Below are 24,497 nucleotides of genomic sequence, written 5' to 3' on the forward strand. Positions count from 1 at the left end.
TTTATCTAACCAACAACATGTATCGTCAAAAATCGGCGAAAAATATAATAAGATGAAATAACGATTTGTGATGCAATTAATCATTTTTATTTACAAGCGAGAAAGTAATATCAAAAAGTGATAGAAAGATATTTGTTTGCACAATAATTTTCTTGTAAACATTGATTAAGATTACAATTATTTTCACGCAATAGCATCAACAAGTACGTTACTAAAAACTGAAATCATTTTATTTTTTGTCTAATATTACTAAAATTTTTTTGTAATTAATAATAAAGATTTATTTCACAGAGAGCCCTGTCAGTCCCGTGATTATCGTACGTTCGCGAACAATAAGTCTTGATACGCCTCATTGCACTTCCTATTCATCAGTTCGACGACTGACCGGCGCGTTGCAATGTTCTCTTCAGGTATACTGCCGCGTGCCTCGAGCACGATATATTCGGCGACGGTATTTTTACCGTTCTCGAAGAGATCACAGAATGGCTTTAAACTCAGAGGCTTTAAACTCACAGACTTGATTCTCGATGAGACGCGCCTCGTTACATCTCTATTCACGGATCTATCGCGTTCTTCCGAGATGCACGTTGTATGCTCTAACGTGATAAATACATCTACGATATTTTTATCACAAACGCAAGGAGATAAAAAAATCTTTCATCGAAGTAATGATCAAGTCGGGCCGTCATCCATTAATTGTCATAAACAGTTAGGTAAATGTTATATAACGAACGATAGATGATGTTTATTGAGATGTTTCTGCGTCTTTAGAATATTACGGAGTATGAACATTTGTAACGCAATAAGCAATAAATTGCATACTGCTTTATAAATTTTTTTTAAAAATATCTAATAATTTATGATGTCATTACATATAATACACGCACGCACACACACACGCACGCACGCACGCACATATATATACAGGGTGTCCCATGTAACTGTGATTACGATTTTTCCGACACTTTCGATGACAAAAATTGTTTTGAATAAAAATTACTCGGTTTTTAATCGGCTGCAAATTGCAATATTAAAAATTTTTTTTAAATTCTTTTTTAGGTAAAAAATCAAAGTCACCTTAATTTTTTTTAATAGCACTATGCATTTTTGACTTTATAATATTGTATCTGATTTCAAGACGAATTCAATTATTTGCTATACTATAACCTTTAGATGACTGCTACCTTTAGATAATTAAATTTAGTGTAAGATCAATAAACTTGACTTTTTACCTAAAAAAGATTTTTTACTTAACATTGCAATGTGTGTAGCCTATTAAAAACTAATTAATTTTTATTCCAAATAATATTTTTGACAGATTATCAGAAGTGCGGGAAAAATCATGATCACAGTTACGTGGGACACCCTGTATTTATATATGTACATATTTGTTATTTATCTATGTATATATAGATGTATGTATTTGTTCCGGAAATTGATGGTTATCAACAATCACCAACGATGCTTTCTGCTGTTGGTAGCACGAACGGCAGAAAGAAACGGTCATACACGTGTCAACGGCAGTTTATCGCTTGGCTTCTTTTGTTTACACATGTAAGAACATAAAAAGGAATACGCGACACGATTGCAGCGAATGTCCGATATGTGCATTGCAAGTTCGATAGGCGCGATCACAGTTGTGAAAGCGCATTTTTCTGCATTTCAATTGATATGTTGATGATACCACACTCTATAATTCATAATTTTTATAATATTAATAAGCGTTTTTTATATATTAAATAAATGTTTTATCTGTAAATAATTTTCACTAATAATGACAAAATAAATAATTGATAATTATGATAATAATCATATGCTGATACTTATTGTAAGAATTCATAATTTTCATTGATCACTATTTTATTATATAATAATTCTATAATACGTTTACCTAATGTGACATCGACGTTATATATGTATATATATATATATGTATGTATATAACACGTATAATAATTTATTTTTACAAAGATAAGATGGTTAGGTTAATATCAACAGCACTTTTTAATAAGTCAAATATGTCAGACGCATTTATCTCTTTTGTCCTCCATAAATTGCATTATTATTTGCATGGATAAGAATGCTCTTGGGTCATCTTACGTTTATGTCACATTTATCTGTACTTTTATAAATATTTTAATCTCGTTATTGGAATATATTAGATTATATATAAAACTTTTTTGTTCTTGATAATTGAGAAATGGTTAATTTTTTTACTGATATATATTGCGTTATTTTTCATTAAAATATACAAAATAAAAATTGTGAATATAATTTAATCCTTTCAAAATTTATGCACGAAAAACTTTTCTAATATTTGTCGAAAATATTTGAATGCGGTACAGTGTAAAATCACAATTGGACAGTGCCCTTTTTCATTGGAGAACGACTGGTAAGATGATTCGGTGAGGAATATTACGCAGTCAAACTATTTCGGACAATCTCGCAGCCAAATTTAGATCGTCGTGAAACACGGCCTTGGATCGGGTCCAATTGTCCACACTCTTTAAGGTAGATATAAACTTGCGGATAGCATCAAGAGCGGGAAGAAGACAAGTGACGGTGAGACTCTCAGACCAATTGCGAATTGCTTGAAATAGAAAACCTTAACCCCGCGTAGGGGTCACGAAACTTGCCAACTCATAAGCGGCTTTAAAAAGTAAATTCAAAGAATGAATAATTAAAAGCTAGCTAGAACAAAATGCTTCTGGACTTTTAGTGTTCCTTTGTCTCTCTCTCTCTCTCTCTCTCTCTCTCTCTCTCTCTCTCTCTCTTTGTCAAATATTTTAATAATATATTTATAATATATTAATAGCACTTTTTAAATATAAAGTATATTCCTTATTTCTTTTTATATTTTGCATAACTGTAAATTTTTAGTTGTAATACACGTATATAACATGCATATGTATAGTTTATGATTTATTAATTTTTACGACAATAAGAAACTACGAGACAGATAACGAAGATTTATTGGACAGTAAATATTTTTAATAAATAATAAAGATACTGCGTGTATTGAAATTCGTTATGTCAATTAATCATAATTTAAAGTGCACTGTAATCCCAGGGTCATGACCAGAGATATTGACGGTCACTTTGTGATTTGTTCATTAATGCATTCCCGTATTGGCGCCATGTGGTGACTACATAAAGCTCTGGAGTTGAATCATTTGTTGTCAGTAGAACGTAACATTGCATGATGAACAGGTAAATTATTAAGCATGGAACCCAACATTGATGACGTAAACTAACAAGTTATTAAATATACTCTTCTTACTATTTGATATTAATTTATTTTAGTAAGAAATCTACAAGAAAGAGAGAGAGAGAGAGAGAGAGAGAGAGAGAGGGCGAGAGAGAGAGAGAGAGAGGGGAGGGGAAGGAGAGAATAAGAGGAAAAGAAAGAGAAAGAGAGAAAACTAGATGGATTAATACATAATAATTAACTACATAATAATTAATACATAATAATTAAAAATACGTAATAATTAACATTAAAAAAAAAAAGATTCAGAAAACTCTATACATGAAAATTTGTTACTTAATTTTAACAATATATTTTTTATTAGATTTATAACTAACAAAATTAGGTCAAAATGTGGTTGATATTGAAACAAAATTCAAATAAGAGGCAATAAACCACTACGCCAGATATTAGAGGCGAAAATAATATATTATAAAAAGAATACAAAAAGACGTTTCGGTCTCAAATTAGACCATCTTCAGTTCAAATAAGGCAAGTTACAAACGCAAAGTTAAATTAAATAATAAAAAATAAAAATTATAAAGCCGCTATTAAATACAATTCATTCTAATGTTTTTCGAGCCAACGCAAATTTGAGACCGATACGTCTTTTTGTATTCTTTTTATAATATATTATTTTCGCCTCTAATAACTGGCGTAGTGATTTATTGCCTCTTATTTGAATTTTGATTTATAACTAAATTACGACATTTAATATTAAAGTAATAATAAACATTAATAATTAATCATTGGATATTTAACGTTAAAACTTAAAAAAGTAATAGCAAATAATCTTACGAAATACGTTTTTTTAAAAAGATGTCGAGAAATATATAATACAACATTTGCATACTTATACAAGGTGTCTCAGAAATAGATGGCCAAACTTTAGTATCGTATTCTACTGTCCCTGGATGAAAAAAGGTCATATAAACATACAAGAAATTCTTATTTTTTAAAACATAAACATTTCTTATTTGTGACAGAATATTTTAAAGATTTGTAACTTACTCAAAGAAACTGCTGAAAATGATTTCCTCGTGTTTTATAATACGCTGAGCTTCTTTGTAATTTTCGTTAGCTCGTCTATACATGAAATGAATATCTGTCCACTCGATATTGGAATAAATCATTTTGGTAACACTATTTTAACTATACAATGTTTAAATAGTGACTGAGTTACTTTGACAAGCTGCTTTCGATGACAATATCACTTGCTCTATTACAATATTTACTTTGTGTGATATCTGTTTATGTAAACTTTTGAGATAAACTAAAAGTGTTTACATCTTTAAAAAGAAGAATTTCCGGATTAATGTATACATGTATACATACCTTTTTTCATATTTAGTAGAATACGATACTAAAATTTGACCACCTATTTCTGGGACATCCTGTATATGTATGTCGAGGATATTTTGTAAAAATAAAACGAAATAATGACATGCATTTTATCAGGGTTGGTAAAGACTAATGTTATTTTTATTTTTAAATAAAACATATTATCTTTTTTCTTAAATAGATTTTTAATGCTTTGAATATGCTTTAAACAGTAAAACTATAAAAAACATATTTAAAATATATTAAAAACATCAATTAAATATGTTTTAAACTGTTTAAAACACGTTTTACCAATGTTGCATTTTATTTGTTTTACTAATTGCGGAAGTCATGGAAAAATATTAATATTTTTAAGTAATATTTTAAGCTACGAAAATACGATGAATGAAATTTTTATGAATGAATAAAAATATATGCTATTTATAACATGTCTAATTTAGTAAGTATAGACAATCACTCAAAACAGTAAACATGATATTGGTTTCATTTGAGAAATAAGGAATACGGATCTATAAGATTAGGATAAATTACGTAACGCAATTGATAAGATACTTTAATCGATAAGATACTCATTTTTAAGTAAAGATGCGCATATGTTAGTCACAATGAGTTTTTATGATTTAGTGTTTTTTTTTTAAAGAAGGAGCAAATTTAATCTTTAACCGTTAGCTTTAAACGTTAGTTTTAAACGAAAAAGATTTTAATTATATAATACACATGTATAATAATTTTTAAAAAAATATAATATAATATTGTATCTAACATTATACATGTATACATGTATATATACATATTGTAACAATATTATGTATGCGTGCGTGCGTGCGCGCGTGCGTGTGTGTGAATTTTCACTCATTTACATTTCCTAAAAACTCTAATATTATATGTATTTATTATATGTAATAATAATCACATAAAAGTACTTACACATGTATATTAATAAATAAACAAAGTAACTAAATCTAAAACAAGTATTAATTAATAATTATTTATTGAATTCGGAAAGATTAAAACAACTTCGTGTAATAACTTCAATATTTTATGATAACAAAAATTTGAAATATATTGCAATAATATATTGTAATAATTTGAATATATTGCTATTCTAATCTTTTTCAACTCTATTTTAATTTTTAATTCCTAATTTTATTTTTAATTTTTAAATTCATAATTGTAAATTTTTTAAATTTAAATATAGACTATCATACAATCTATAAAATTATAAATTTAGTTATTTTTATATATATGTAACGATAATAAATAGTAATACTAGGCCTTTTTTAAGCTAACGGAACTAGAGGAGGGTGCGGGGCGCGGGGGATACTCATAGGCGCGGGCAAGGAGGGAGAAAACGCGGGGAAGTCCCGGCGCTAGCCGTGTTTACCGATATCAATGGCTGCGTTCAGCAGAGAAAGCAGCTTTGAAACTATTGTAAAATTCATCAATATGATTGGTTTATACGTTTAGATCTATAAGGAACCAAAAGCAAGAACCAATCGTATTAAAGACTTTTACAACAGTTGCAAAGCTGCTTTCTCTGCTGAACGCAGCCAATGATACATGCCGCCATGTTGTGACACCGTGTATCATTGGGAAGGCCGCCGCCACCGCCACCGTCGCCGTGGACCCCGCGCCCACCCCAAAATGCATTTCGGATCGTAGCCGCCGCCCTGCCCGTCCCAAAATGCATCGCGGTACTACAACGCGTATAAGATATTTTGTCTACGAGATCGGTGACACATCATCGATGTTCAGGCTGCTAAATAAAGCGCCGTCAATGAAGGGTTGATGATGAAATCATACTGCGTTCTCACAGTTCTTTCTTTTAAGGTTAGAAGCGTCGGTAACGATATTTATCTGGGAAAAACCTCGAGATCGGTGACACGTCGTCGATGATGTACCCCAATAGGGGGTAGACAAAGGGACAAAGAAGTTGCAAATGGAATATATAATGGATCATCAGCGCGCGGTACCAATCACTTCTTAGAAAAAAAATCGTTGTCGGCGCTTCTCTTAAGGAAGTTGTAAGGCTGAGGCGGGTAGTGAGAGGGAAATGCTTTAATACAAAAGAAATATGGAGTGTAGCCAACATTTGAACATTAAAATTTGAAGAAATAAATAGCTAAAATTTAAAGAAATATGAATTATAATGCAATTAAAATGCAAAAAATATTAGTGTTTATTTGTGTAAAAGTTTCAAAGATAAGCATATATTTTTTAGAACAATGAATATTTTTAGCTCAAGAAATGATTTAGCAACGGTGTAAAACTGAAAAATCGAAGTTGGTAACACTGCAAACTGCAATGTCTGACTGCAATGTCTGACGGGTAGATAAGGTTAACGTGATGCTATAAAGGTTTTGAAGCGTTCTTTGACAAATCAGTAATTTAGTAAAAATTTTTTTCTGTGATTAGTAAATCAAATTCTTAGAAGCATTTGTAGTGTGACTTTGACGGCACTACTCAACTAATAGAATATTCTTGATTCGCAATGATGAAACAACGTTGCCACATTTTCTCCATCAAACAGTTTGATGTGCAGAAGTATCACATCTTTGGTTATATTTTTTACTGTTGTTAATAAACTGAGTGGTAAAAGTTGTTTTAATCTTTAAATATATTTTTAATATGCTATACTTTATATATTAAACATAAATTTATTCGATTCTTAACATTTCAAATATTAATATTTATTGAAAACAGATACATAGAATCGAGTCTCCTATAAGAGAAAGAGAGATAGTCTATTATAAAATCCAGAATTTTGTTATTGATTTACAGAAAAATAAGCTAATCAAAAAATCTGAAAAAATTTACATAAAAGCGTGCTTTATAGATAAAGCTATGTTCCAAATTTCAAGCAATTCTTAACATATTGCATTCTCCTTACAACCTCCTTAGCGCGTCGCGACGTGTCACCGATCTCGCGGTTCTTCCCAGATAAATATCGTTAACGACGAGTGTAACGATAGTATTATTATATTATATGCGCAACTCCGGAAAAACTTGCACGATAGACGTTTTGTTAATCGGTCGTCGCTATCAGTCGTTGGTATTTAACTTTCAAAAAATGATAAGAGGCTATTTGACTTGGAGGAATTAGTGTCATAGAGATAATAGAATAGCGGGCAGGAGGTGTCAAACACGTAGAAGAAGTTGTCCAAGATTGGTTGTGCTTCTTATAACCTTTTCTTATAAACATTGTCTAATCTACGATTTATTTGATTAATTGATCACGTTTCCGTTATTTTTACGGTTGTTACATATATAAGTAATCGATAATAACTGACCCAATGTCATCAAGCACAATCATTTATTGATTATACTGTTCTTACACTGCAAAACTTACATTTTATATCATCATTATAAAGTTTTATATTAAATAAATAATAAAATAAAACATACAAAGAATAAAAGAAATAAAAGATATATTTGTTATAATAAATATGCAAGAAATGTAATTTATGTATTCATCGTTCGATTTGCGGTAATTCGATTGTCGTTTAATAAATCTGCCAGATCATTTCTCTAGTTACAAACAATTTAAAGTTGCAAATGCACTTTATGTTTATGAAAGATCGAGATAAATAATAATTCTGAGGCTAATATTATTAAATAAATTTCCGTCAATTTAATAAAGAACAATGAGTAAGTAATAGGGACAATGGGAGTCGCGGCGCAGGAATCAATGCGCAAATTGCAATGTGCAATAAAATAGTTATCTACTTAGGCCTAGTTTCACAACTCACGGTTAACTCTTAATCGAGGTTCAACTTATTCCTCATCTTTCTTCAATTCCAAGAATTGTCTCAATAACATAAATATTGAATCACAACAATTTATTTAACATAAACTATATGTTTCAGCTATATATTTAAGTCATTAATAATTCTATGTAATTATATGTACACCAATATTTTATTTTCTAGGAAGATTTATAAATGGATTGCAATATAAGTTATCATCGTAGAACAAAATCGCCTTATATTTTACTGTATTATGATCTGGCAACATATCTTCAAATCAAACAAAAAAATTTAATCGCACGTGCAGTGCGAAAATACACATTGATATCGGTTTTGACGATTTTGCCAGTATAGCGTGACTTTTGTTTGTCAGTCCGCAATGTGCGATATTGCCTGATACATGCCTCTTGAACCAATCAGAATTACCTCTCGCCGCTCAAGGCACACATTCTTTATCGTTGAGGAAAAAAAGGCAGTGAGCGTTTTTACTGATAGTGTTAAATATGCACTTGCATGATTGAGAAGGCGAATGACGTTTTTAATGACGTTGTTAGAGACAATGTTTCGAAATGTTTCGACGCGGTTGACGAGGAGGATGTATTGTCACATGAGTTAACAAACGGCAGCTACGTCAATTTCGCTTCTCATGAACAATTCCACAAATAGTTCAGCGCGCCTGTTTAGTCGCATGAATCAGTTGGCAAAAATAAAGACGGATCGTGAATGGAAATGCGATCGTTCGCGTGGATGCGTTATAGATTCCGCGAAATTTATCCAAAACAACTTTAATTTCTTCGCTATACAAAATGTATAATAAAAAGAACCAGTATATTAAAAGAATTTTGCGAAATTTATGTAGCAAAAATTTTATTTTCCATTATAAGTGTAAATTTTAAACTTTCACATAAAAAAATATTTTTATAATGCTTCATAAAATAATAATGATGCTTAGCAGAAAATATGATATAAAAATAATAACTATAGTAAATAAAATACTAATATATTTCTTTATATAACTAAGTAATCGAGTTTTTGATAATTAATTTCATGAATGAGATTAAATTTGAAGGGAAATGAGTAATTAATGGGGTTAGCTTACAATTAGTTAATTATGTTCTTTCATTCAAAATAACTTGGTTGATATTATATCTAGTATCGCATTCTAATTATAATTGTTGATCCGCGTAAGTAAAAGTTACAAAAGAATTAGCGTTATCTGAAAGAAGAGACAAATGATGCCAAAATAATGATGCCAAAACCTTTGTGCGCGTCTGACCTACGATAATCTCGATATCATATTACTCGGTGCATTGAAGAATAGCCAAGATGGTACAAGAATGTAAACACTGTACCGGATAACCCTGAATCGCTATTCTTTACTACTTTAAATTTTCAGACACTCTAATGTTGTTACTTGAAAACCCACTTTTTATAAAATCTTTCAAACGAGTTGTAATAATAGAGTGAATTTTAAGATTTACAAAGTCATGTAGAAACTTATAACCAAATTTTCAAGTTTTTTTCTCTCTTTGCACATTTGACGTTTTCTATAATTTCAAATCGTTGCCGTTTGATCTCAATTTATGTTTTAATTATTCTTAATTATTAGAAGCCTATCGATAAAATACCAGAAAAAATATTTTGTGTATTTTTTAAACTTAATACTTTTCTAACGACTCTCTAATTTTATGCAAATTTATTTCTTTCATTTATTACAAAGGCAAATAATGCTAAATATATCGACATTAGTTTCCAATCTCCTAGCATAAATTGTAATGTCATTTATACATCGGCGTTAAATTATGTTATCAATACTAACCGAGTGTTCAGCAAATAATAATAAAAGGAAAACTGAAAAAAATATTTATAAATATAAATTATAGGAATTCTCTCTATACAAAGATTGGAGCTTTATTATATAAAGAATATAACCTCAATTAATACAATCTACATTTTTTGAAAGTCTGTTATATTACTTTCTCATTAACTGAATAGATGACAAGATCACGAGGAACTTTAATATTTGTCGCAAAATTTTTATTTGTACTTGTAATATCATGTTCAATCACTAGACATCGGATTCTTATGCAATTTCATTCCTTTTTAGATTGGAAAGTAACATAAAAATAGAAATTTGCCTCATTAAAGAAGCATTCAAAAATACATATTTATTTGTGCATATTTTCATATTTGTGCAAATTTGCATATTTTATGCATGTCTGCAAAAATATCTGCATAAAAATCCGATATCTAATCATATGATGTACCAATGAATCGATGAGTCTACTTAGCAACGCACAATAGATCACAATCTTGATTACGAATTCTAAATAATTCTGAATTTACCCTTGTACGAATACAATGTTACAAGTGTCAGCTGCTGAAATGCACTTTTGAATGTAAAAAGTAGTTGTCGACCATAAAGAGTGAAATGAACGAACGGAGAGAAGACGTTCTTCAACTTGTTTTCTCATTTCATATGCATGTCACATGAAACGAGCATAAACCGGCCTGGTAGAGAGCAGAAGGACCGGTCGATGGAATTCGAGTAGCTTCATTCAAATTCGAGACCTGGTCGAACGGAGAGTGCGTGATACTAAAAATAGCTCGGAGATTATCAGGAGACAAGCATATTCTGATCTATTCCTTAATATTTTACCTCCTATATGAATTAAATGTTTTAGTATTTTACAATTGATGTTTCTTCTTGAGACTTTGATCTGCTAGCGAGTGTTCGAAAAATCGAACGTTCGCTAGCGCAACCATATAATTATTGCTATTATTACTATAATTATTAATTACACTTAATTGAATCTTTTTCTGAAATTTCGTTTATCCAGTTTTTATTTTTAGTGCTTTAATTTGCACTTGCGACTAAATATACAAAATGTTTCATTTTTATCGATACATTATCGATTATCTCGAAAATGAAACGTTTTCAGAAAAAATATTTCATATAAAAGTTGTAGGGTTTTAATTGTATATGCATATACAGTTAATAATACAAAAAATTCGTGTAAAGTTGCATTTGTAATCTCGATATGGAGATCGAGAATAACATTTAATTAAGTTTACATGTGGCTGTAAACAAAACTATCGATAGAAATGTTCTATAATAATTTCGAATCGCTGCTGCATGCCATCAGACATCCACGCGACAAACACGTGAGAGAGATCTTGTATAAGCGACGTTCGACGAACCATATCTGGTACTTTCGAAACTTGATATGGAGATCGAGAACAACATTTAAGTTTACATGTGGCTGTAAACGGAATTATCGATAGGAATGTTCTATTATAATTTCAAATCGCTGCTACATGCCATCAGACATCCACGCGACGAACACGTGAGAGAGATCTTGTATAAGCGTCCGACGAACCATATCTGGTACTTTCGGAATCGGACGACTTCGTATATTGTACCCAGCATAGCAATATTTCCCCTCATTTTTTTTCCTTTTCATTTTTCATTCGAATGGAGGCGCCGTTGAGGTCGAACCCTCTCGGCCTTATCGCCCCCGGTATTCTGGTTCGAAGCAGTAATGATAACCGATATACACATATTCTCAGCTCTCTCTTTCTCCTTCTTACTTGGCTCTAACGCCCTCATGAAATGGCCGATTACGGAATTTTACCGAACAAAGTTTAACTCGTCGCCAAAACCACGATACGTTAGACCGTGAGATATGGTCGTTTTACATACACCAGTTATCGTTAAATATGCGTATAAAGTAGCACCAGAAGCACATTGACTTACTCTTCGAACAGAAACATAGAAATATTATTTTGTTAAAAATTTTTTCACAGGGTATTTTTTGTTCCATTATGCGATATAGATCTATACAGAGCTATGTTTCGATTCCCACCCAGGTATCATTCCTTGTTTTTTATCGAACGTTAAATAAGGATGATATGACACCCGTAGAACACCCGGGTGGGAAACCGAACATTCCTCAGCAGAAATGTCTAAATTTAGTAGTTTAATGTTCAATAATCCCTTTTGCCTTTATATTAATTAATATAAACTTCTTAAATAAATGAAAAGTAAAATATTTTACAAATTGCTCATTTTAACAAGATAAATATCAGAAAAGCAAATAAATTATCATCTAATAATTAAATATAAATTAATTGATATATATACTACATGTACTAATTTAATTTAATTTAATTTAATAATATATTAATACATCTTACAATATATGATAAAGAAAACATTTTTACACACAGTCTGTAAAAGGAGTGGCAGAGAAATCAATATAAGTATCTCAAGTATCAAAGTTACATTCACATCTATTTAATTAAACAGTGTGTCACGCGTCTTAACTTCTACCGTGATATCTGATGTAATATCATTCGAGAATCACGTGGTTTCAAGTTTACTTTTTTCTTTATAGATGTTTTGGCTATGAAATATTTACTAAAAAAATATCAGTAAAAAAATCAACCAAAATAACCAACATGACTCAGATAATTTGGGAAATACACTCTAAAATTAATCACAAAAAGCAAAATAAATGATTTGACTTTTAATGGCTTATGCAATTAGTCATGTTTTGCTGTAGTTTTATTTTAGATAAATAACTTTTAAAAAAGTGGATTCAAACAAACTATTTCATGAATATTTATTAGAGTTTCATTGGTATATGAAAAAAATTCCATTTAAATATAATGCTATTTTCTTATTTTTACAAGTAAATACTACACATTTTACATAAGAATCAAGACAAACAAAAAAATTAAATAATTTTTAAATTAATAAGAGTATTGTGCTCAAATTTTGAAGAAATATTCAGACATGTAATAGTTCAGACATAATAATAGTTTATAATATTTGAACATTCGTGATAATATTATAAGTCATGATAATATAATTAAGAGAAAAATAAATGACGAAATTAGTAGATGATTTGATAGACGCAGATAAGATATCAATTTATTCATTAGGGTAACTCCGGTATATACGCCGCGCTGGGATTTACGCCGCGGAAGTCAGAAAAAATAGAAGGAGTAGGAGTAATTTTCTCGCAACTACTCTGTTACATGTCTTTATGTTATATTAGTATTGAGTTATAATTTCAGCTTCTTACTGTTAATATTAATGAAATTATTGTGAGTTGAATCGATTTGTCGCTGTGTGTGTAACAAATAGCATCATCATAAATTATAATCTACATAAAATGATTATTGTAAGGCGTGTAAAAGACCTAGTGGTTATTTCGTAATACATACGTGTAGAGGAATAATAAAGCATGTTGTATAGCAAAATACATGTGCTTTGCTTTCGTATTCTTTGTTTAGTTTGTTGAAACCCTTGCATTTTTGCCATATATCCCACCCATTATCTATAATATATATAGCAAAAATGCAAGATTTCAAAAAGTTTATTTTTTAATACGAAAACTAAATATTTCGGATTTCTAATATTTTTTTCATAGTAGTAGACAGTACAAAGTTTTTACTGATATAGTTCGTTTATTTTAAACATAGTAAATAATACTTAATAAATTAAGTTTTTGATAGGCGCGGCGTATATACCGGAGTTACCCTATTCGTTATGTCGCGCCTAAACTTTCTTTCCTCCACTTTCTCAGTAATATCGTAGTTTGCTCATTAATGCACGCATTGATATGCTTACATAAGAGATGGAGCACATTTACGTATGTTTACTACGAGATACAAAACATATTTATTCCTGCACGATAGATTCGCGTAAATCCAGATTCCTTTTGCTTTACTTGAATGTCTAGTCCATCTGTGAGAAAGCAAAGAATTTTTCTTTGCTTTTTCGCGGGATATCTCCGGTCACTCAAGCACCCCTAATCGGAAAGGTCGCGAGACTCGGCTTTGGACTTTCCCCGGAAACTATAATAGTACTTTGCTCCATGCTAGAATATCACGTAGGTGTGTTCGAGGGTCGATTAACCGGTAAAAATGTCGGCTTTTGTGTGAGCACGAAACGCACGACTACACACGACGCGTGAATGTCGTTCAGGAAGCCGCCGAGCTGGTTTCGAGAAAATATCTGGGCGAACCTATATTCGAGACACCCATTCCTCTGAAAAGATTTGATACAAGAAATTTTCAGGAATAATTTCTCAAGCTCTATCCATTCATTAAAAGACTATTTTGTTTTATTATTTTATTATTGAACGTTTAATTAATAAAATAATTAATTATTAACATTATATAAAGAAATAAAACAAAGTGGGACAAGATGTCTTCATTTGAATCACTCATATATTTTTGACACTAACCAAATAGCCAAATATTTTAATCAATTACACAAAATTTTATCATCCATTCAAATTAATTGTCTGATACAGCTTGCTGATTAGTTGCAAAATAAAATTTCTATAATTATGTATGTATTGCTAATGCGCATCGACGCATTCGCAACAATAGTAAACATAGACTTGGTTGACATTGACGGGCTAATTTGATAATGATATGACATAATATATAACATATGCGTAAATTGCGCGACTTGTCACTTGAGGAAGTTATCTTGGGTTTTGTTTGTAAACAAAGAATCCCCTTCAGGAAGCGATAATACATGTGGTAAACTCGTTTTCCTCGGCCCGCTGTAAATGAACTTCGAAATCGCGTATAAAATAGTTACAAGTTACATATTACTTGATGTGTTAAGGTTTAGATATTATCTTTTGTTCCACACAATTCTAATCTTTCTAAATAGAATTTTTCGCTAATTTCATGATAAAATATGTGAACAAGTTCCTGGTTAATGTCACAATTATATCGATTTTTTTTTGCTGGAAATATGATAAGAAAGATACTGATAAGAAAGGAACAAGAGTTCATTTATAGACCATAACAAAGAGATTTGTTCTCGATAGTTTCCACTATCAGGAAGATTTTATCATCCTAGTGCCTAATTTCTTTACCTCTAGATAACTTTATTCAAGAGATGTCTCCCAGAATACAATGGAGATATCTCCTGGATAAGGTTATCCGCAACTTATCTGGAAGTGAAGAAATCGGGCATAGATAAAATTTTTGTTAAAATCTAGCACGTAATGAAAAAAATAAAATCTCTATTGATAGTTTTTTCCTAATTTACTTGTAATGTGTCAGTTTATATTTAGATATTATCTTTTCCAATTCTAATCTTCTGATTAAAACTTTTCGCTGGTTCACGATAAAATGTATGAGAAGTTCCTGGATTGGAACACAATTATATCAATATTTTTTTCCGGAAATACGATAGAAAAGATACTGATAAGCAAGCAACAAAAGTTCTTTATAGACCATCACAAACGGATTTTTTCTCGATACTTTCTATTATCGGGAAAACATCTGTGATTCATAAAGAATTTGAATTTAATCTGAATTATTTTGCATCGCGATTATTCTCACGTATGATGAACGTAACTTTTTTATCACTTTTGAATAAAGTTTTTGTTAAAATCTAGCATGTGGTGAAAAAAATCAAATCTTTATTGAGAGCTTTTTCCAGATTTACTCTCTAAAATTTTTGCAGTGGAATCTAAATCCTAAAAATTAATAATTAAGCCACTCTTTTTCAACACTACATTGGCTCAATTATCACCCTTTGTCATTCTTTAGAATTACACTCTTTAAAATTACACTTCAAAGATTTTAGAGAGTAAATTTGCTAAATGTAAAGCTTTAATTAAAATTAAATCTTTATAGAAACATATTCTCGCAAATCTGTTTTTCAAGAAATCAAATTTGTTCTGAAATAACAAATTATTTGTCTGAATCGCGAGTAATAAAAATGTAATTCTATCTTGTAACGTAATTAACCTTTGTTATACTTATTTGTATTCATGTCGTCAGAATCAAATCATAAAGTTAACAATGAAGTGATGAATGTAAATAAATGCCTTTCAGATATAGATGTTTACAAGTTACGGATATTCGCGAGACGAAATACACGGCTACAAGCAACTCCCGGCTGCAAGGAGAATGTCCAGACTTGTTGCAGACATGGTTTCCGAACAGCACGTCTGTTCAATGCGTCTGCGACTACTGCATCACGCGCTTGCAATGTATGTTCGAAATTATTAACGTAATTTCGGTAAGATAAATTTATTATGTATATCATTAAGATTCTTTATGTTACATAAGCACAGAAAATCGCATTTCACTCTACAATCACAATTTTTATTTTGACATGAATTAAAGAATTATTTTCATGTCGACATATTATTGAAAAAAATCCAAACTTATCATAATAATACCGGCTTCAATATTATATTATTACACGTATATTTTCGTCAAGTGCCAAGCACGATAATGTATAAAGGAAAATTTCATGAATATATCTCATGTGCCAAGATACAAAAACTATTTTAGTTAGTATTGTAGATAAAATTAAATATATAAATTATGTAATAAATATTCCCTTGGGAAAATAATAAATTACTTTAGAAAATTAAAAAAAATATTTAAAATTTACTGTAGAGAAAATCTAAGAAATAAAGGTAAATTTGACCACTTTAAACTTTTCTTTTTAAGATAATTTTAAAACTTATTTAAGAATAACTCAAAGAAACTCTCTAACGCGCTGTACTAATTACATTGTATTGAAGTTATCTTTAAAAACTTTTAAAATTTTAGGTTATTTTGGCTTAACCTTTTACACACTTTAAATTACCTCAAAATTTTTTAAGTAAACTTTTAATTACTTTTAAAAACTTTAACTTCGTTAAAAATAAATTTTCCCAAGAGTTAAATAACGTAATACATATAGTAAATAACAGAAATGTGTGTTTTGTGTAGGTGTGTGTGTATTGTGTGAATAAATATAAAAGTTAACATTATCATATCTGCACTAAAAATTGAGAACAAAAAATTGCCAATTTCAGTAAAAGTCTATCTTTTTAAATGTCACAATTTATTTGCGAAAGTAAATTATGAACGTTGCTTGCAATTAATTGCATAATTAATTAATTATGTATTATTAATAAATTTTTTAATATTAATTACGAGTTATTGAAATTTCCTAATATATAACGTTAAATGATATTATATCATTATTTTATGTTTTATATACTGAAGATAGTCGCATCTTGGCCGAAACGTTTATGTTTATTATTAGTTTTGGATTGAATTTTAAACATATGACTTTCGCTAACAATATCCTACGTGTGACTATTTTGCTTTTTTATTTATATATTGTATATATTTGACACGTTTAGTAAATTTAATTTAAATGGCATTATATGTAAGAATTATATCATATAATGTCATAATGTGGCAAAAAATAATAAATAAACTAGAGTTAGAAACAAATTAGAACTAGAAACAAACGAGAGGAAGAGAGAGAGAGAGAGAGAGAGAGAGAGAGAGAGAGAGAGAGAGAGGAGCACAATTCAAGCTATTAATTATTTGCCAAGTGATTTAAAGATAAGTTTGCCATGAGTCTAAAATTAAACTATTCTTAAACGTATCTAAAAAGATAATTAAGAAATAAATAAAACAATAAAAGAAAAAGCTACCTTACGTAATATAATTTTAAATAGAACTCTGTATTCAATTAAATAAGAAAACATGCTAGGAAACTTTTTTTTAAATTAATTATTAACTAATTATTGAACTTAAATTCAAAATTAATAAAAAGTGCATATTGGCGAACCGGACATTATTATTACCGCGGAAGTTTGCAGATTTAAATCACCCACGCGCGGAATGTCAATGAACGATAGAAAACTGTGAGTGAAGAACATGTTACTTACTAATTTCTCGCAGTAACGACAGACTCCTCAGACGTGACGAGGAGCGGATTTAAATAACTCTCACGGGCTCTTCACTTCTCTTTCTCGACGCTACCAACGTCCTTTTTGTCCTTTTCTTCACGCGGTATCTTCTTGTTTAATCTTCTTACTCCGTGGAACGTCAGGATCAAATTGTCAATTGCAGTTACGTATGCTTTCCAGAAGAAACAATTTCTTCATATAATCATATGTGGCATCGCGAATTAGTTGGATAGCATCACGATTGAGAATTGCACGGGGTATAACGAACGGAAGAGTCCTTGTGTAAAAAAAAAAACGTCAGTCGCGTTTAGTTTAGAGGATCAGCGGGGAACGATTGAACAGTTTCTCCTCTTCACGTGATAATGACCGCAGTGTAGCGGATCGCACGCCTATCTATTACCGACTCCGACGCGCACGACCAACAGAGGTGGTCTTATCTCACCGTCGCGTCGCTGTACCACGACAATCGGACGTTTCTCGAAGAAGTCGCGAGAAACCCGCGATATCATACGCACGCGAAGGAGAGAAGGAGAGGGACAGAGAGAGAGAGAGAGAGAGAGAGAGGGACAGAAAAAGAAAGAAAAAGAGAGGAGAAAGAGAATGCAACCCCTCGGTTCGGCCGGCGCGCCGATGATCGCGCGCGGTACCGTTCCACGTTACACCACGTTCGACACGCGTTTGAACGCGCGATTTGAACGCGCGGCCGCGAACACCGGCACCGGCCGGCGCGGCTGCGAGTGCCGCGCATGCGCGCCCGTCCACTTTGCGTGACGTTCACGTGATCGCGACACGTACGCGAATCGGAGCATTCGGAGCTGCGCGCGTGCCGCGTGTTTCGTGTGCATTCCTGCGCTGCAGCCGCTTGCCGCTAATGCCGCTTGGCTGTTCGTCGTACGGAACCTGCGAGAACCTTGTCCGATCAGCCGATTCTCTGTCGTCGCGTCGACGCCATGATCGTTCGTTTTTCGACGGCGCGCGGAGACGTGGGGAACACCCGATCCCAATGTCGCGCCGCGTTGCGTCGCGCCGGCTCGCGTGACTTCTTTTTTTCCAGGAAAAAAGAATTATTTCGATACGTTTGTCGCGGGTCATCCTCATCCTCTTTCCCCGCTGCCTCGTGTCAGATACGATGCACGTGCTTGGCGCAACTTGGCGCCGGAGTCGACCTCGCGAATCCGCACGTGTAACTCTACTCGGTCGGGCACCCGGCGCTTAAAATCCACGGTCGGAGTTTCCTTGACGGGCTTCCGCGGAATTTACCGTGCACGCAGTGGAGAGGAGCGTATATTAATAAACTCGGCATACAGTAACGCATACGTCCCATGATAAAACAGGTGTCGTCGACGCACCAGTTAGAGCTGGATACGATGACTTGCGCGAATATATTTTTAGCGTTAACAACCAATCCGATTATCAGTGATGCACCGTTATTTTCTCCCCCCCCCCCCCTCTCTCTCTCTCTCTCTCTTTCTCTCTCTCTCTATACCCCGCAACTCGGAATATTCATTTTCGCGAAAATGATAACATTTACGTTGCGATTTTAAATGTTACAAAGTGGTATGTCATTTCGTCTTCGGCGGAGCGAAGCGCCATACGATACTCTGTAATTAGCGGAGAAGACACATTAGAGTGATAATGAAAAGCCGTGGAAAATAATATTTATTACAATCCACAGCGTCTGTTTTTTTCTTTTTTCGCTTTTTTCCCCAATGGAATACAAGATAAATGAGCAAAAAGATATCGCGGGCAGGAGATTAAAGTGCCACTTGGTCGCGCCATTGGTCAAAAGGCGTCGATTCATCGAACGATACCCGCACGACACGTGCATACGGGTCACGTTAATACAATTTCTAAAACATCCGACGCGTGTAACTTTCCGAGGTCTCTCGAAGAGACGTACACTGATGGAAGAGTGATGATCGCAAAACGCAAAATACGAGCGATCAATATTAGTCGCCACAATTCAATTTTTGTGAATTCCCGTCTGGACGCTGTATCAGTCGAGCCGGACTTGTTTTTGCTCCGAGCGATATCCTCGATATCGCTGAAAAAACGCGCGAAATGATACCCTTTTACAGTTTAGAGCTTAGCGTTGCATTACTCTCATGGAAAAATTGCACGACTTTCCACAAGGGTTTCTCGTGTAATTGAAAAAAAAAAAAAAGAAAAGATAAAAGACAACTAGTAAAAGATATTCGCTGTTGCACGCCGAAAACACATGTCGCGAATGGATATTCTTATGCAAATTATTCTTGACGTGACACGCTCAGACGTATTACATGGGATGTGTTGAAGTGATTGTAAATTTAATAGCGTGTATATATTCATTAACAGTAAATTCGCGACTGACTAATCTCTCTCCTTCAACTTTATTTTATTGTAAAAAAAGCACAATGTATTTAATATCCAGACGTCGGACTTCGAGAAACGTAAAATGCTTCCATCTGCTCTTATCTAGTTATAAGAAAGTTCGATGTAAAAGATGCTCAAATTGATATAAATTATGATATCACATATTAACAGTAAAGTATATTCCACTACTGATTAATCTCTCTTCTTCAACTTTATTTCATCGTGAAAAAAAGAAACTAAAATTTTATTTATATAATATTAAAATTACGGATTTCGTGCGACATAAAATGCCCCCATTTATTTTTGTCTAATTATAAAAAATATTTCAATATAAAAGATACTCAAGTTGATAACACCAAAAAGAAATGGAGCAACGAGTAAATGATAAGCACAAATATTTTCTCTTTTCTTCACGAACGTATCATAAATGTACACCGTGTGTGTGCTTCAATAATTTATCTGCTATATAACGAAGCGTATAATCAGATATGTCATTATACATTAAGTAATTCATATTAGCGATGCATCGTTTGTACATTCTCGTAATGTTGCGCATGTACGTTTCATATATGAGTTGTGAAATCGAAAAATTTCCGCGAATTATGTAACGGCTCATAAAGTATTATAGACAATTTAAAACGTAAAGAATAGTCATGACGTTGTAACTTCGTGGATTAAAAATCTACACTGAAGAAGAAGAAAGTATAGATGATTAGTAGACAACTAGGAGGGATACGTGCAAAGATACAATCGTGAAGATTAAACTGTTTACAGAGTTGCTTTTATGAATTATATGTAGTGATACGACTATAACACGCACGTTGGAATCACTTGTCTCTTAACGAGATTTATTGGACGATTACATGCCGGCAAGCATCAATGTGTTCTGCTCATACGGTTTACAAGCTAAAACAAGATTTTCACAACTGATGAAAACAAAAAAATCCGTATATATTGCTGTTAGGCAATTACTCGTAATATAATTTATAAAATATACAGATAGAGACAGAGAGAGAGAGAGAGAGAGAAGCAATTAAATGTAATTTATAAAATATACAGGGGAAAAAAGGAAAACGTATTTCTTTCGTGTGTATTACCTATACATTCAACAATTCAAGTAATTAAAGGAAATAAGTAAAAAACAAAAAGAGAAGGTAACCCGAATAACATGCGTATCTAATACATATTAAGAACAAAAGAAAACAATTTGTTTTTTAAAGTCTCGTTTTTTCAAAATTAGAATACAGTGGTAATAATGTATGCACTTCAATATTACTCCAATTATGCTACATACCTGTCTTACGTGAAAATATTATAATTTTCTTTAGAGAGTAGATACAATATTGCGGAGAAATTATTGTGTATGTATATGACTACTAGTTTGCATCTAGTATAATCACAGATAATCTATAAGAGGTAACTTTTCATGTAACTTTTTCCCTAGGGCAAAAACGTGAAAAAGAAAAATGACAATTTTTTGTATGCAGAGTGTTCCATTTTAACTTTGACATCAAACTATCTCGAAAATTATAAAAGATACGGAAAAATATTTCAGACAAAAGTTGTAAGGTTTAAAAAGATCTATTTACTGATCATATCCAATTGACATTGGGTGGCGTTGCCAAGGTTAGGTCAAGATCAAATTGATTTTTTTAAATACACTTTTAAATCTTATATAGTGTCAAATTAATTTAATGTGAGTCGCCACTGCTCCTACTCAATAATATCGTTATTTTTTAAACAATGGTTATATTTGACATTATACAGTATTAATTTAACATTATATAGTGTCAAATTTAATTATTATTTTAGTAAAAAATATAACGATATATTTAGTAGGAGCAGTGGCGACTCACATTAGGTTAAATTTGACACTATAGATTTAACAGTGTAGAACACTCTTTTATTTTTGATGGTAGAATCTAATAGCCGGTGTCAAGAGCTTTTCAAAACACTATAATAAAGTTATTTTCCATTAAATACTTTAAATTATAAAACTTGGAAGTTACAGTATCACCAACATTAGCATTATCCAACGTGTCCAACCGACGGCTAAAACCTCTTGAATGTTGTTCGAGATCATGTCCTGGATAACATTTGTCAAGATCAAGGCCATTGGAGGTTGTATCTCCTATTTTCATTTGTATGTAAAAATGTTTTTAATACAAAAATGAAAAGAGGAATAAGAGGAATTTCTAATGCTAAAACTTTGCTCTATCGAATGATATAATTGCCAATTTTACTAGAAAAATAGAATATATAAATTTGAGTTAAAAATATGACTATACTTTCATTGTAATCATTGCGCAATAGTTATAGAAGGAAAGTATAATATTGTATTTTTAGTTCAAATGCATATATATTCTATTTTTTTTTAAATTGACGTTTATATCACTCGATAGAGCAACGACATTTCAGCTTTAAATGCAGAAATTGCATGGTTATATTGTTTTGTAAATAAATAAAATATTTCGGGTTGAAACTCTTGATATTGTTTAAATTTTTGTGTATAAAAATTTATAATTACAAGCATACATATAATTAACCAGCTTGATTCATCAGCTCTTCTTCCAATTTATGTTACTGTTAACAAAATATATTGTTCCCTTATTTTATTAAACACCTAATTTTTGCGTCGCAATGAAACTTATAATTGCATTTTAAATACTTAAAGTACTTATACAAAAAAAGTTGAGATTAATTTTGTCATTTATATATACTTTTCAAATTTTAGTATTGTAATAAGAAAATAATAACAAATAAAGTAAATAAACTATAAAAACGTGTTTAATAAAAATAAAATGCTTGAAATACAACTTAATTCATATGTATATAGCTTATTTAAAATATAAATATTAACACATTTGTAAAAATATAATATAACCTTAATGTTAATACTTTTAAGCGAAATAAACATCACGCGCATGTAAGATTGCAGAGATGAATATTTCTGATGCACAATTTGTGAATGTAGCACGATCTGGAGTTGAAAAGTGGACGTACTAACCTCAGAAAAGTGGACGTATTACCCTCAGAAAAGTGGACGTATTACTCTCAGAGCCATGTAGTTTACATCCATTTTGTCAGGGGGCAGTAGTGCGCGGCAGCATTTTGCGGTTACAGGTTTGGGGCCAGCATGTCCTCTCTCAGGTTTCTCTCTCTTCATGATAGTGTGTTTGAACACGTGCATTATTCTCTCGCGTAAAATTAAAAATATTGTCAAAACATGCAAGAAACTGTGAAAATGGAGATCGATGATAGCGTGGTGAAGGACGAAAATATCGATGCTCCAGAAATCAGTTATGAAGAAAAGCTACGATTTGTGAATACTATTTCCAAACCCATGGCACCGAAAAAGTTAACCAAAAAGATTTATAAATGTATAAAGAAAGGTGAGTTTTACTTTTAGTTATTTAATAACACCAAAATTTTTCACAACAGTAACTTTATAATGTATATAGTTTATAATATATATACAATAATAGTATTTAAGTAATTTATTATTGTACAAAATATATCTTTAGTTAAGATAGAAGATATTTAGGTATATTTAGCAATTATATTGGAGCAATTTTTATCTATTTTAGCATCCAAACATAAAACTTATTTGCGTAATGGTTTAAAAGACGTACAAAAACATCTTCGTAAAGGTGAAACAGGGTAAGCTTTATTTCTTCTATTGAATATTGAATTATTTGTTGAGGCATTAATAATTTCTTATTTTAGTTTGGTTGTCTTCGCTGGAGATGTACACCCCATAGATATTATGTGCCACTTACCAATTGTATGTGAAGACAAAAATATTCCCTATTGTTTCACTCCATCGAGAATGGATATTGGTGCAGCAATGAATATGAAACGTGGTAGTCTTATGGTACTCGTCAAGGAACATCCTGATTACAAGGAAGTCTATGATGAAATTAAAGCTGCAATGAAAACACTTTCTGCACCTTTATAGTTTTTGTATTTAGGCTAAGTTTGTATATTATTTACTTGTAATTTTGTATGTTGTATTCGTATTATACAATATACAAAATAAATTAGTTTGTAATTAATCAATTACTTTTT

The 24,497-nt window shown here is 31.5% G+C and overlaps 2 protein-coding genes across 3 annotated transcripts in view; one reads left to right on the forward strand and one right to left on the reverse strand.

The window, feature by feature from the left end:
* Positions 1-18,741, reverse strand: part of Gbs-70E (Glycogen binding subunit 70E) — a 34,637-nt gene extending 15,896 nt beyond the window's left edge. For both annotated transcript variants that reach the window (XM_018503322.1, XM_018503323.1), the window contains exon 1: positions 18,057-18,741. The gene's annotated coding sequence lies outside the window, so the exon portion shown is untranslated. The remainder of the gene's footprint in view (positions 1-18,056) is intronic.
* Positions 18,742-23,567: 4,826 nt separating this feature from the next.
* Positions 23,568-24,497, forward strand: NHP2 (NHP2 ribonucleoprotein). Its single transcript, XM_018503324.1, has 3 exons — positions 23,568-23,821; positions 24,017-24,089; positions 24,156-24,497. The coding sequence occupies exons 1-3, from the start codon at positions 23,656-23,658 to the stop codon at positions 24,385-24,387; spliced, it is 471 nt and encodes a 156-aa protein (XP_018358826.1). The 5' UTR covers positions 23,568-23,655; the 3' UTR covers positions 24,388-24,497.

This window comes from Trachymyrmex cornetzi, unplaced genomic scaffold (assembly GCF_001594075.2).
Source record: "Trachymyrmex cornetzi isolate Tcor2-1 unplaced genomic scaffold, Tcor1.1 scaffold156, whole genome shotgun sequence".
Lineage (NCBI taxonomy): Eukaryota > Metazoa > Arthropoda > Insecta > Hymenoptera > Formicidae > Trachymyrmex > Trachymyrmex cornetzi.

Coding starts and splice junctions, on each gene's coding strand:
- NHP2 (XM_018503324.1), top strand. CDS start 23,656: ATGCAAGAAACTGTGAAAATGGAGATCGATGATAGCGTGGTGAAGGAC. Junction 23,822..24,016: donor TTATAAATGTATAAAGAAAG/GTGAGTTTTACT, acceptor TATCTATTTTAG/CATCCAAACATAAAACTTAT. Junction 24,090..24,155: donor CTTCGTAAAGGTGAAACAGG/GTAAGCTTTATT, acceptor TTCTTATTTTAG/TTTGGTTGTCTTCGCTGGAG.